This window comes from Acartia tonsa, chromosome 10, assembly GCF_053477335.1.
Source record: "Acartia tonsa isolate MP-2025a chromosome 10, ASM5347733v1, whole genome shotgun sequence".
Lineage (NCBI taxonomy): Eukaryota > Metazoa > Arthropoda > Copepoda > Calanoida > Acartiidae > Acartia > Acartia tonsa.
The window spans coordinates 28,580,224-28,594,811 of NC_137269.1; the positions used below are offsets into that span (position 1 = coordinate 28,580,224).

Here is a 14,588-nt window from a genome sequence, read left to right on the forward strand (position 1 = left end):
GGTTTCGTCGTATTTTCACAGTATGTTTTGATAGGTTATTTCAATTTATGTTAGGCAAATGTTAATGATTGGCTCGCAAGGATAGGTAATTGGCCCCGCTGGGTCAGAGGTGCCAGAAATAGAAAAAAAAAGCTACTGTGAAAATACAACGAGACCCGCTACTTCGCTCTCTTTCTATGGTCCGCTCTTTATGTATTTTACTTAGAATAATAATAAACCAATGAGATATTTTGTTCAGGCCCCGAATATCTCGTTCCCGAACAAGTTATTGCTCCACAGATTCCAACTGTCAGTGTAACCGCCAACAAATTGATTATCTAAACTACAGGTAAAAATATTAATAACAAGAAAAATTATTGGCATAAATGAAGCAAAAGCAAACTAATCTAAACACAATTTTATAATTAATAAATACTTTAAAGACAATATTCAAAAATATATCTATTTAAGGCTATGGAACCGTCGATGTGACAATTTGTACACCCCAACCCCTGCTAGTAATACTATGACTACTAATACAACAGTTAATACTCCTGGATCCAGCTACATGCTTTATAATCAACACATACCAGGTATATATCTATCTATAAACCCCTGCTAGTAATACGATGACTACTAATACTACAGTTAATACTCCTGTTTTTATCTATCTATGCATACATCTTTTGTTTGTCATGTATGTTTTATTTACCTATTCATCTATTTTTTTTAATCCAATTTTCAGGAGTAAGAAATGGAATGGCCGCAACCCGTCTGCCTTCCAGTGCTTCTAGCAGCGGCGGAGGTCAGGGCCAGCAGTCTCACTGGCGACAAAACACTGATGATATCTATGGGTTTAGAAGTAATAATCAACAAGGTATGCTAAAGTAAAGCAAAGCTACTCTATAAATACTAACGTAAAGTAACTTCGATGTTTACTTCAAAAAGTTCAAGTAAAGATACATTGTATACAAGTAAATAAATGAAAATGTTTTATTTATTAATTTATTGAAAATATTGACAAATTTACTGTCTGTAAATTTGCAACTTTATGAAATATAAGATGAGCCATTACTCCATCATTTTTACCATAACTAATAAGTGATTAGAAATATCACCTTGCGTAATATATTGTATATTTAAATTAGTTTCATTTTTCTATTTAGTAATGAATGGTGAAGATGGTATTGGTGGAAGCCGCCAGATAATGTCCTGTTACACAGTCACAGAACTGCTAAGAAAGGGGATGTATGGATCCAATGGAGGACAGCCGCACCACCAGTTGTACACGACGGGGTCCACTGTTTCGGGACAGAATGAAAGTTTACCCAATTTGTTGTGGGGTCCACCACCCCCCTACTCTACATCTCCACCCAAGGTAAAATAATAGGCAATATATTGTTTTATCTCAATACTAGTAGTATCATGTGAAGGGGGAACAGGATGTTATGTAAAATTATAGCACTGTACACTGGGTTTCGCGGGTCGTCGCGGAAAATGAACAGGAATTTAGGTTCACCGGCCACGGACATTTCTTAGTTTTATTGTACAGGACAATAAAAATGGCCTACACATGATTTAGTCCTGTTTTATATCCAATTGCCCTAAAAAGTATTTTAACATTTCTATAGTATATATTTTTTGTTTAGATTAAAGGCCCCTTGATTAGAAAGTCTTAACTATTGATTTATTTCAGAATGAAACCAGTTTGTCCTCTATGAGTGGGCAGGAACCTCTTGGGGTTGGTACTGGTCCAACCATTGTAACAGCTTCCGTTGACTCACAAATTCCCCATCATAATAATACATACACAATCTCTAGAGGTGATTCAAATATTACCAACAGCCATATCATCAACACCCAGAGAGGTTATGTTACTGGCATAGAACCGGTTTCAACTACTGGCAGCACTCAACAGAGGATTTCCAGTCCTTTGAGGCAAGGAGGACTAGTAGAGGATGCATCGTTAGTGAGGTCATCAGCCATGTCACCACCGCGCCATCACCAGCCGTCTGACTACAGTCCCGTCAAACGTGAGGAGGAGAGGCTGCGCAGTGCACATGCAAGCCTTGCTAACCAACCCATCACTGACACCAGCAGAGCAAGCCCTGTGTCAACTTTGACATCATCTTTATATAGCCATATACAAGAACAGGGTCGGTTACTCGGAGGCAGTTGTAGTAGCGGTAGCGGCTACACAACACTTGGAGATATTCATCCAGGGGCACGTGTGTTGGCAGGCAGCCTCGAGGCCAGGCTTGATGTGCATGACCAACCAACCAACACAAATGGTCTCCCAATTATAGATTCTAATTCAAAATCAACTAGAAATCATTCTTTGTATAACGGTGGTGAGTCTAAATCGATGACTGGCTTGGCAAATATTTTACAAGAGGCTATTATAAACAAGAATGAGATGGTTAGTAGTAGTCAGCCGGCTTTACAATATCTCAGAAAGAGGGAGGAGGACCAACATGAAGCAGATCTGAGGGAAATTAGGTAAGTTACATCTATAAACAGTACAGCTACTCTATAAGTCCATACGTCTGATACATTAAAAAAATACACTTATTTTTTAACGGAGAGAGGGCACATTTGAATGCAAATTATACCAGAACCCAAAGATCACATTCATAAGCTTAAAAACTTTGAGATCTTCCATAGTTAAGACGGAAATAAATAGATTAATGGTTTGGAATGATAATGGAAATAATATACGTAGATATTATTAAAGGGGAAATTATATCGTCAGATTAGGTTGCTAATATAGTCCTTATTTTCTGGTTCAGTAGAAGGAGAGTAGATGGGGCAAAAGGGTATTATAGAGGGTATCGTTATCGTTATATTAGCAAGATGAAAGGACCATTTTATTAGAGTAGGCGAAAATCTGGGGCAATATTCAAGTAATAATATATCGACTGGAATGATGATTTTTACTTATGTTTTAATTTAGGAAGGCTTTGGAGTCCTTGGAGCAAGGGAGTGTCAACATTAAAAATTCTAGGTCAGTTTATACAGGGGTGTCCATACATTTCTCTACATTATATAAAACATATTAGCAAAATTAGGAATGAAAGGGACATAGGACTTTTTATTAACTGATACCCAAGGTTTAATTATTCTCATTTGGTGGCTTACAACTGTTTAAACCGGTTAACTAATCTGCAGAAGGTGTTATTGCTATAGCAATTTTTTTCGTTGGATTGTAAGCACACTCAATTTTTATAAATTTATTTAAGTTACTTTTCCTTGTACACCCTTTTATAAAAAAAAATCCTTCGGTAAATTGATTAATTAGCACTAACAATAAAAAGACCAGATCATAAAACAAGATTCAAAAGAAGCTCAGCAATAAAAATATTAAAAAGTCTTTTAATCTACTATTCATAATTACATAATAAAATAATTGTTATGTATATCATTAATATAAAAATGAAAGTGTTATAGTTTTTTTGGCTAACTTTTGAGCTCAAAAACGCCTACGTTTACAAGTTGCAATTAGCACGTTTTTGGGATAAAAATATTTATACAATGATACTAAAAAATGCACAGATCTAAAGTCAAATGAATAAAAATCTACATCAAAAACAATACTTTAAAAATTATTAGAATTTTTAATGTTCTTTCTTCAACTGTTTGGCATTTAAACTAAACTTTAACTAATGCTAGCATTGAAACATTAAATACGGTATAAGAAATAAGCAGGGATCTAAAAGGATAAGACAATTGACGACTAATATCATACTTATCTATATATCCAATGATGATAAACCAAAGTACCCTAGAACTTATTGGCGGAAAAGCTTGGACACTATTTGTTTAAACTAACCAATTGATATTTGAAGAAATTGAACTAAGTTTTAAGCCCAATTTATGATAAAATGTGTTTTTAAACTTTACTAAATATTATTCACAATTCAATGTCCCCTCCCTTCCCGAGAATTAAATTAGTTTGCTACTTTGTATGCGCTCTATTTTAAAGGTATGGGGGCTTGTAAGCATACATTTAGTTCTTGCGTTAAAGTATCAAAATCCTTTTACAGAAAGATGAATGAGGGCGAATGAAAAACTGCAAATTAAAAAGTGTAGCACATGTCTTAATATACATATTTGTTTATGGAAATTTTTTTGTTGCTTTATGGGGCCTTAGGTTTAGGCACTGGAAAGGAATTTTATTCAGGTATTATTATTTTTTAGCTAGATGCCTTGAAATTTACTTTTATTGTATTTTAGGATTCTAGATGACGTCCAAATTGCTGGCAAAGAAGCCCAAACGTATAACCAGGTAATTCCTTAGATCTTAAGGGACAAGACAATGGAATATAAAGCTATTCATGAAAAATTATGATTAACAAAATCACCTCTACAGTACATTAATATTACTGGTTCAACAACTGCTACATGTAGTTTGTACATGTCCTTCCAGGATATTTAGAAAATTTTAAGTCTCTGAACACCAAGGAATCCTAAATATTATTGAGAAGCAGCTAGTTCTCGAATTTTAATATCATTTATATTTTTATGATTTGCTTTTATATTACATTTTACTATACCAAAATATTTTGACCTATAGTTTTTGCTATGGTAGATGTAGGCATAATTGTTTTATTTCATATTTAAATTGGCAGATTTTGATTTTGAAAATCATTTTCAAAATCAAATAAGACAACGACATTAATAATGCAATTACAATGCAAGGAAGTCTGTATAAATATGATGCATAAATCAGGTATAAAGGAATAGGACATTGGGCATATATGTAGTTCAATTTTATTATATTATCTTGAAGACCAGCCTCATAGGCAAATTTTATTAAACTTTACAAATAAAAAAAGAAAATATGCTTGACATTTGCCTTGTCTTATTGTAAATAAAATATTATTTCGTTAATTAGTCGCTAAAAGCAATGTCTTTAAAACTTCGAACACTATTCTTAAAATTATTTAAATGGTTGTTACAATTATAATAAAAAAATAAACAGAAAATGATACAAATCATATTTACTGCAAAGTTTACTAGTTTGGGCATTGGTTTGTTTTGAATTTTAGTATTTGCCCCTAATACCCAATGAAGCATAATGATAACTTTTATATCCTTTGTCTTATCTCCAGATCCCTGGTACCATGAGAGACTATAAAGGTGCAAAATTTGTTGCACGAACTAAAAAGATTATTATTAATACATTACACTTTACTTGGAACATTTTTTAATGTAACGAAATTTATTTATCGCTTCGTTTGCCGAAGGCCCGGGCTAACAAAATTGGTATTAATTTTATGATTTTTTTTAATATTCGTGGATTCATGGCTGTAACACGATGCCATAGAAAATATTTCATTATGGTGAGAACCGGTTCTAATCCAGCGGATATTAATCGGTTTCGAAGCCATACTGAATTTGCCGTCTTTGAATAAAAATCACATTATATTCATATTATAAGATTTGGGTTTAACATCAATACAGCTTTCTGTTAAGACCGTTCCCCTACCTTCTACTAGAAATAACATAAAAATCCTTTTGAATGATCAGTCTATAGTATCATAAAACTATTGTATACTTCTATATAATTTTGGTTACACTAAGATCATGCCAAATAATTTGTCTTTGAGTCATACATATTTACACAGGGAAGGAGACTGTAAATTTAAGTATAACCCAAAGTTTTATAATCATGCTTAAAAAAATTTTGAGTAATTTTTTAAATTTTTGATTAGTTGTTTTAAATGATGATTTTTACAGACGTGGTCGTTTTTTTCAAGATTGGAGATTGATTCCACAGAACCCCTTTAAAAAATACCCTTTCCGTAGATTAACAATCAACTTTGGTTAAAATATTTGTTCAACCTATTCAGGGCATAATAAAAGTACCAAAAGTACGAATCAAAGAGCAGTAAAAAAAAGTGCAATATCCCCTCTTTCCCTGCCAGCAAAACACGTATAGGTATATAGAACCATATAAAAACCACACCCTTTATCAAAACTGCAATAAGGATGTATTTTTAGAAGCCAGGGCTACTCTACATTTAACATTTTATTCCCAAGAAAAACATCAAGACATGTTTCCTATTTAGAGATTAATTTCAATATTCCAAAAAATAAATGTTTCAATCAATAAGTAATGGAAAATGAAACCTTTAAAAATAGATAATTATGCATTATTTAGATTGACGTATCAAGTAAATTGTATGCTGGATACTCCTTGGTTATACTTATGGTCTGACTGATGGAATTACAAAATGAAATACAGAGTAGCTTTGCTACTAGAAAATACAATCTTTTAATAAGATATATAAAATTTTTGCATATAGAAAAAATATTTAAATTATTTTAAATAAAACTCTTTTTTAGGTCCAATACTATGGTTTACCAGTATCAAGTCATGCGGGACAAATGCCCCCAGGGCAAATACCGCCGGCGCTGCCGCCACGAAATCATTTCTCCCCCATAGATCCGCCTCTATCGCCGCACAACTCATTGGCAAATATTCAAAGTAAGTTAAATATTATGTCCTAAATTTGTAAATAAATATTATTTAACAAAGGAAAAAAGAAACGGTATCGTTTTTCCAGGGCACAGTGGGGCAATATATACGGTTTGTCAGGTTCAAAAAGAATCTGGTTTTAAGAGACATTTTCTAATCATCAAAGCTGGTTTTATTTGTATTTGATTTTTTTCTGCTGAGTTTGAAAAATTCATGAAAATTCTGCTAGTTTTTGTTACCTATACCTTAAACTATTTCAGGTTCCAGCTATGGTCCATTAAGTTGTGGTGTGACTACTTATGGGACACCTGCCATTACAGGAACAGATTTTTAATACAATTTTATAAACAACAATACTTATTGTAAAAATCTAACTATGTTTTTTCCCGGGAGGAAGGGAGCATAAATGATACTGGTACACAAAGTGGAACACAAACAAACTTCTTTCATAAAAAAATTGTTTTTGGTGCTTATTTACTTTAGACTAGGTATCATTAGAAAAGAGCTTTAATATTGAAAAAAGAGTAATTTTTATTGGATCTATTCGTCTTTCGATTTTTATAATTAATCTTTTTTTTAGTAGCGAAGCTACTGTATAAACAACTCAGTCTGTCCAAAAGTCAGTCCGTAACGCTATGGGGAAAATGTGATTTTCTTGACATAGAATATTCATATACAGTGTTTGCCCGTCTGTTTGTCGGTCATATTTTCAAATGTTTCGTAATTTTCTTTGATTTTTTGCATATTCTCTCCATTTCTTTTCTTTGTTATAATAACTGAATATCTGCTCTATAACTTACTGCATCCGTTTGTTCATTTCATGATTTGGTTGTGCTTCGCTATTTATGAATGTTGTCATCCTTGTTTATTTGCCTTTGTAAAAAGAATCTGAATTGTTGCCAGGACCAGCACAAACAAACCCTCCAACAACAATTAAACTAACTCCTGGTTCTGGTTTCCGTCCGGTTCTATCCAGGTATGATTGGATATATTTATTGATTGATGCATAAATAGATTGAAAGATGCATGTAAAGATCTTTATATAAATTGATGAAGAGAGGAAATATTGATAACCATAAATAGATTGGTGGTCTGATATAAGATAGAGAGATGAATAAACAGATTTATAGATAGATGGACTGAACATCTTGCTAAATAGATACACGAAAAGAAATAAAAAGAGACAGACATTATAATTACAGATACATAGATAGATGAAAAGATTGACAGACAGATAAATTATTATATCAACAGAAAACTAATAGATTGACATACAAAATAAAATTAACTAATTCTTATATAACTAGACAGATTGATAGATGGATAGTTTATCAAGTTGAAACATTATTAAATAAAACTAATATGTGCCATCAATGGTCTCAAAGAATTTCAAAAATAATATGAAGTCACTGAAAAGTATACTAAAACCTTTCAAATCCTTGGTGATTACATTTTCAACCAATTAGGTCGCAGTCCTCTGGATCTCTTGCCAGCAGTTCCACCGGCCCTCACCATCAACTATACCTGGCAACATCATCACAAAATAACAGGCAGCCACCCCCTCCACCACCTTTAAGCTCTTTACCAAGGTAAAATTAAAGATGCATAGGATTGAGGGGGGGGGGAAGTTTTTTTTACAATTTAGTTTTTTTTTTAAAAGGGGCTGTTAGTGTTCATCACAAAGCATCTTTTGTACCTTATTTTGGGGGATTTGGGTAAAATATAAAAATAATGAAGTTTTAATTTTTTATCAAGCAATTTTATTATTTTAAAATTCATTAATACATAATAGACACGAAAGTTAGATTTATTTTTCGTAACTTACTTTGACGATTTGACGTAGTATTAAAGACCGAGCCTACTATTTTTACAAAGTAGAAATGAAAAAATTCATTTTTATTTTTAGAAATCCGCACTATAAAGATGTACACACGAAGAAATCAGTCAATATTGTTGCACCAAAAACAATACAGGTAAGAATTGGAATTTCTTTCTTTTTTTCTTCAGAGGGCAAAATTATTTTTTTTGTGTTAATTTTGAAAATTATGCTACAGGTTATAAGCAAGTTATATTCAAATGTTTTCCTTTCTATTATTTTATTAAAATGTCTATTGTTACCAAACTAACAATCAGATATAATATAACATCCTAACTATTTCTTATAGTCATACATATATTTAGGATATATTATCAACCAAGTTACTACCCCTAACAGGCAATATAGCAGCAATAACAAGTAGAAATGAACAAGTAACATCACAACCATGTCTCCCAGCTATTCTACCAAGATCAGCAAACACTTATTCAGTCCAGGTATAAATTGCCATTCCCATATAAACAACCCCTTAAATAGTGGATGTAAATATTCATTTATTTTCTGGAGGTAGTCATTTATTTCCCAGAGGTAGTCATTTTTAGAAGATTTTAGAATTTTTATTAATTATTAAAAGAAACTTGATATCAGGGATAAAAATGATCATAGCCGGGAAATAAATGAAAATTAAAAACCAAAATTAAACCACATTTTAGCTTAAAAAATTGAGTTTTTTGTTTAAATGAGAATGATATTCCTGTCCAGTTTTTTGTTTAGGAATAAATATTTCTTACCCTCGTGAATAAATGATGACCTATCGGTCCATCATTTATTCCCTCGGGTAAGAAATATTCATTCCTAAACAAAAAACTGGACAGGAATACCCCATTCCAAAGAATGACCTATTTAACATAAAGGGATGATATATTAAATAAGGTAATATGAACTTTAAAGAAAATAAGAAAAATATCATCTTTCTAGAATATTACATTTTCATCTAATTAATTTTTAGGGCGAAGATTTCCCAAAACGTGGCAAGCTGCAACACAACAGTAATGAATACACTAGTCAACTCTCAGCCCTTCTTTCCCCGACTCGTCTTCACCCGGTGTCCAACCCTCATATTAACAGTAGTGACCATGACATGTCCAGATCCATGTTCAGCCTGCCAGCAAGCAGCATGGGTCCAAATTCTTGGCGGCAACAACCACAATCATCCTCCCTCTCTCCTGTACATCAGATGCCAGGTGGCCACAAGAAGTCTACAAAGTTACCAAAAGTGGCGCCAAAACCCATTATAACAACAAAAGCCGGCCAACATTTGGCCACCTTTAATTCCCCATCTCCCCATGAAAATGGAGTAAGTCCAATATCGCCACCCTTGCCAAGGTTGTACTCTACTCCTCCTCAACATTCTAACCTTCAGTATAATAATTCTGTTATACAGGCAGAACAGAAAATCCACCAAAATGAACAAAATTTTCCGCCATTTTTACAACAACAAAACCCCATCCCGACTTCAGCTGATTTAAGCCAGCATGCATCACCAATTAATAATACAACAAGCCAGCAGCTGCAGCATAAAACGTCCCCGGCCAAATTAACCCCGTGCCACGTGTTGTATAATAGCCAGGAGGAAAGTATCGGGGGAGGAAAGGTCCGCAAGACCAGCCCAGAGTGTGTTTACCTCCGGCCAGAACAGAATATTCCGGATAGCTTCAGCACTAAGTTTAAGCCAATATCTCCCGCGTCAAACACGTCAAGTCATCAGTCCAGTTCAGGCAAAAATAATTTATATTTAAAACAAGATTAGTTTTTATAAAACGTATGCCTTTTTTACATTAAAAAATATACTTTACTTTGTTTTCAGACGTAACAACAGTTAATTACATTCATTAGTAAACACACTAAATTCTAACTTAATTTAGATTACCATCAAGTGTTTTGCTATAATCAAGAAGACTAAAATATAAATTTTCTTTGGTTAGCAGGTGAAAACTTGGACAAAATGGCTGGTTCAGGCTTTCATAGTAGCAGTAGCACAGACCAAACATCAGCTGACTCTTCCAAGCTGACACACAATGATGATGGGGAGGTATTTACGTCCACTGATGATATTGTCCTTACTTGTAGATCTGTTCAGGTTTAAAACTAATGATATTTAATAGAAAATATATGTATATGTTTGCTCGTATCTTAAAGTTTACTAATTTAATAGATTACCTAGTAAAACTTGGATGATTTAGATCTTTCTTATTTAAATTTAGACACCTATTTTAATTTTCAAATTAATATTAAAAAAATATTGTTTACACTGTTTTAAAAAAAATTTAAACTTTACACTTAGTGCAGATTACTTAAATAAAGATAGGGTTAGGATAGGAATTTAAGAATTATAGCAGTTAAGAAAATATAATAGGTTATTAGCTTGTTTAACAGTGTATAACATAACATAACCCATTAAGTTTTGAATAAAACTTATTTACTTACAAATAGAAAATATGTGTCATTTAATTTGTGTAAAATTGACCTTTTTGCTCTAAATAACTACTTTTATTATAAGTGTGACATGTGGAACTTTTAAATTAATGGTAGATAATATTGTCATAGACTATAGAAATATTTTCTCTAAAATATAATTAATATGTAAATTATGATATTATACAAATGACTTTGAATTTTAGCATAAATTTAAATTTAATTTTAGTTTGGTGGCTTAAATTTACTAAATCAACTTTATAATTTCTGTAGCAAAGTAACAAAATTTAAGTTGATAATATTCCTCCCATAGGCATAGGCAACCCCAATTATTTTAGGGTGCTTTTTTTTGGAGGGGAGCGGACGCCCCTTTAATCCCCCGCCCTCTCATTGGACGTCCTTAAACACATTTATCTTATACATTTTTGAAAAAAAATCGTCCAATTTTTCTATCATAATATTTTTGTTAATATATTTTATGGTAATGTTATTTTATATTTCATAACTTATTATGTTTTTATTAATGTGTTTAATTTATTTGATATGTGATAATTTTATTAAATATTATTTATTATTTAGTCATTTGGAGTATTTAATATTTTGTTGTTATTAGCTTTCCATTTATGATTTTTTTAAAAACTTTTTTTTTAAATTTTTTTTAAAACTTATAAATCTTTCCAATCAAAAACTATTATTTTGCATTTTTCAAATTGAAAGCTACCATTTTTTTTATGTAAAAATGCATTTAACATATCTATGTAACAAGATAGTGAATATTATTATTATTATAACAAAAAAGTAATGATATTATTTATCATTGAATTTCTGTATATAACAATTAGATTTTTATGTTGAAAAATTTAAATAAATATAAGATAGAATGTCGAACTAAATGTTCTTTTTTTTAAAATTGTTAAGTTACTCTTCTTAAGTTAAGGTGTGTCCGTCCGGAAATTCAGAAAAATGGCCGGTAGATTAGTAACTGTCATTTAATTCTTTGAAGGTGGAATTTGACAGTTGTTTGCCTAATACTACTTTTGGAGAGTTATGGGGGAAGAGTAGGTGTCAGAAAAAAGTTATGGAATAACCAACCACCCACCCCTTTTTATACTTTCATGGCTAAAATATTTTTTCTTTCTTTATTATTCACATTCTATATCATCAATGTATGATAATTTGTTTTTCTAAACATACTCCTTTTGAATAAAGTAGAAAGGTTTTCTGTCTGTCCAGTAAGATCTCTTTAACCACTGAACCAATTGAATTATCCATTTTAAGGTAGTGCATTTAGGTCCCAGTAAAACATTGTCATGATTCTAGGATATTTTATTGCTTTTACAATCAAATCAACTGATCATTTCAGAAATAATACAATTTCAAGCCAGATGCCTTACTTTTCAAAAAGCTTTGCTGTTTGTTTTTAGTTATACACCGAAATTTTGTTGACCTTATAAAGGAAAATACGGGCGTGAAACGGAATAACTATTTGAGCCATGCTTATATAGTTTCTTTGCAGATGTAATAAACTTGCCAACTTTATAACAAGTCAAATAAAAATAACATTTTACTTACAAAAAATGCATTTTAGAATATAGCTTAGTCGTTCTTCTTGAAATATTTAACACTGGCGGCTACGCCTCTAGAGGCATTTGAGGTGTAGGGGGGTAGGAAAGTCCCTTCACTTTTGATTTTGTTTTTAAGAAGAGAAAGAAAAAACAATCTATTTTTGAGGTACCCTACCACAAAATAGTATAAACAAAATTAGAACCTTTTAGAAGATTTATAGTAAAGGGGAGCCATATCGGTTAGCTAGATCTCTCGTTAGTAAAGATATCATTATAAGAAGTTATTTAAGTAAATGGAATAGAATAACTGGATAATGCGAGAGATTCTCACATGCACTAATAATATGCTAATAAACGATACCCCTCACATACCTTATTTACCCCATCTTCTCCCTTTCTACTGGAGGAATGAACTGACCATCAAATGAGGACCAAAGTATCAACCTAAATTGACAACAAAATCTCCCCTATCATAAAATCCATATATATTCATTTGTGGGTAGGAGTGAATCTTGTGTTTGGTCTATATGTCTATATAAATTTGATCAAATTAGCTGTTAGTGTTAGTGATAAATATATTTTTGTCCAAAATAAAGCTTTCCAAGATATGATTTTAATCTCAAACTACTATATCTTCAGTGACAAGGACAGACTAGAGTTACTATTAAAGATTAACTTACAATGTAAAATATTGTTACTGCATCATTATCATAAATTAACCTAATTTTGTTATGTTTCAGGGAGGTAAGGGAATATTGCTGAATTAAAATCAAAGCACCTTTTTTGAAAAAGTAACAGACCAAAGGGCATAAGACTATTTCGCACCAGGGAGGGGTTGTTGAATGAAATATTTTTAACTCTTTTGTTCTTTAAAATTTACAGACTTTCAATCGTATCATTAAACTGTGATTATTCTGTACTCAGCATTATTCCTTTATCCCTGGTTAATGTTATATTATTAATATTAATATTCATGCCTCATCTACATATATTATAACTTACTCTAATATGCTGGAAGTAAGGGAAAATAATTGAACAAAATATTGGATAATATCAGAGAGAGAGAGGGGACAATGGGCTGTTACACTAGTCCCCAAAGTTTTACAATAACATTTTCTTATTCGTTCGTTTAACAACTTTGGGGACTTTAACTGAATTTTGATGGATTGGTTTATTTAATTTCAATCACTAATTGTAATGTAGAAATTTGTGTGTCATCATTGGGGAGGTACCTTAATTTATCGACCATTGTCATATCCATTTAGATTCCTGGGATAATATACATTTATAAAAATAGTCTGTAATTGGATGTAATATTTTTAGATTGAACTTATTAGTAATAATCTTTTGTTACTATCTACTTATCCTTTTATGTCTGGTTATATTGGCGCATAGTTAATATGTATAAAGTTGGGTTATTAATTGAAGGTTAAGATAGTTGGGATAAGTGCTAAAGGTTAGATAGATTTTGATGGTTTTTCAGTTATTTGTTTGTTAGCTCTTTTGCTTTACATAATGATAGGCCAAAACCTACAACATTTTCTAGGCGCAATTTTTTGAAAGGAAGGTAGAAAAAAGATATAAATAGATAGAATAAACATTGATTTAGTATTGATAGATAGAAACAAAGAAAATTAAAAATGGACAGGAAGAGCAATATGATAGATAGATAAAAACAGCATTAATGATAGATTGATTGATAGCAAGAGTGCAGCTTGCAATTCATTAGGTAAATTAATGATGTAAAACCCTAACCAATCAGGGAGCTTTTGGGATAAGAAAATAAACATTAAATCAATGTTCACCCCTAATCACGATTAACAAAATTACCCTTTCCCAAAAAAATTATTAACGAGAAAGTATGAAAACTGTTAGTTTTATTCAAGAAAAGTCCCAATGTTTTCTATTATTTACAGTCCAATGTCCTCTCCCTCCCTGATTCTATCCAATAGTGGTGGCCAGCTGAATCTTAGTTGCCGATTGTGTACATAGCACCCTCATCCTATCTCAATATTTACTACTAGCTAAAAAAGCTTCAAACTTTCAAAAAAAATCTAAATTTGAAAAATTAAAATTTTGAATGTATAATGTATAAATTGTTTGTGCATTATATCGCTTTTTTACCTTTGACCGGAGTAGCTGAAAATAGTTTTTACAATAGGTGGTTATCTGCTGTACAGCTTCGGAAATTAGAAAAGAAATGGTCAATCAATTTTCAGTTGATCATAATGGTTATACTTATAAACGGTGAACTGAAATTAGTTTCCGAATG

At 31.6% G+C, this 14,588-nt stretch overlaps 1 protein-coding gene across 2 annotated transcripts in view; it reads left to right on the forward strand.

The window, feature by feature from the left end:
* The window catches only part of LOC145329787 (uncharacterized), a 122,017-nt gene extending 110,378 nt beyond the window's left edge, over window positions 1-11,639 (forward strand). The window contains exons 12-26 of one of the 2 annotated variants that reach the window (XM_080174182.1): window positions 239-328; window positions 451-572; window positions 725-856; window positions 1,146-1,357; window positions 1,676-2,478; window positions 2,933-2,983; window positions 4,213-4,264; window positions 6,328-6,469; window positions 6,721-6,777; window positions 7,361-7,436; window positions 7,927-8,049; window positions 8,367-8,433; window positions 8,642-8,773; window positions 9,286-10,054; window positions 10,262-11,639. In XM_080174182.1, coding sequence (XP_080030308.1) covers window positions 239-328; window positions 451-572; window positions 725-856; window positions 1,146-1,357; window positions 1,676-2,478; window positions 2,933-2,983; window positions 4,213-4,264; window positions 6,328-6,469; window positions 6,721-6,777; window positions 7,361-7,436; window positions 7,927-8,049; window positions 8,367-8,433; window positions 8,642-8,773; window positions 9,286-10,054; window positions 10,262-10,422 — 2,989 coding nt within the window. In that variant the 3' untranslated portion in view covers window positions 10,423-11,639. The remainder of the gene's footprint in view (window positions 1-238; window positions 329-450; window positions 573-724; window positions 857-1,145; window positions 1,358-1,675; window positions 2,479-2,932; window positions 2,984-4,212; window positions 4,265-6,327; window positions 6,470-6,720; window positions 6,778-7,360; window positions 7,437-7,926; window positions 8,050-8,366; window positions 8,434-8,641; window positions 8,774-9,285; window positions 10,055-10,261) is intronic. The other variant, XM_080174183.1, reaches the window with a different exon arrangement.
* Window positions 11,640-14,588: the final 2,949 nt, after the last annotated feature.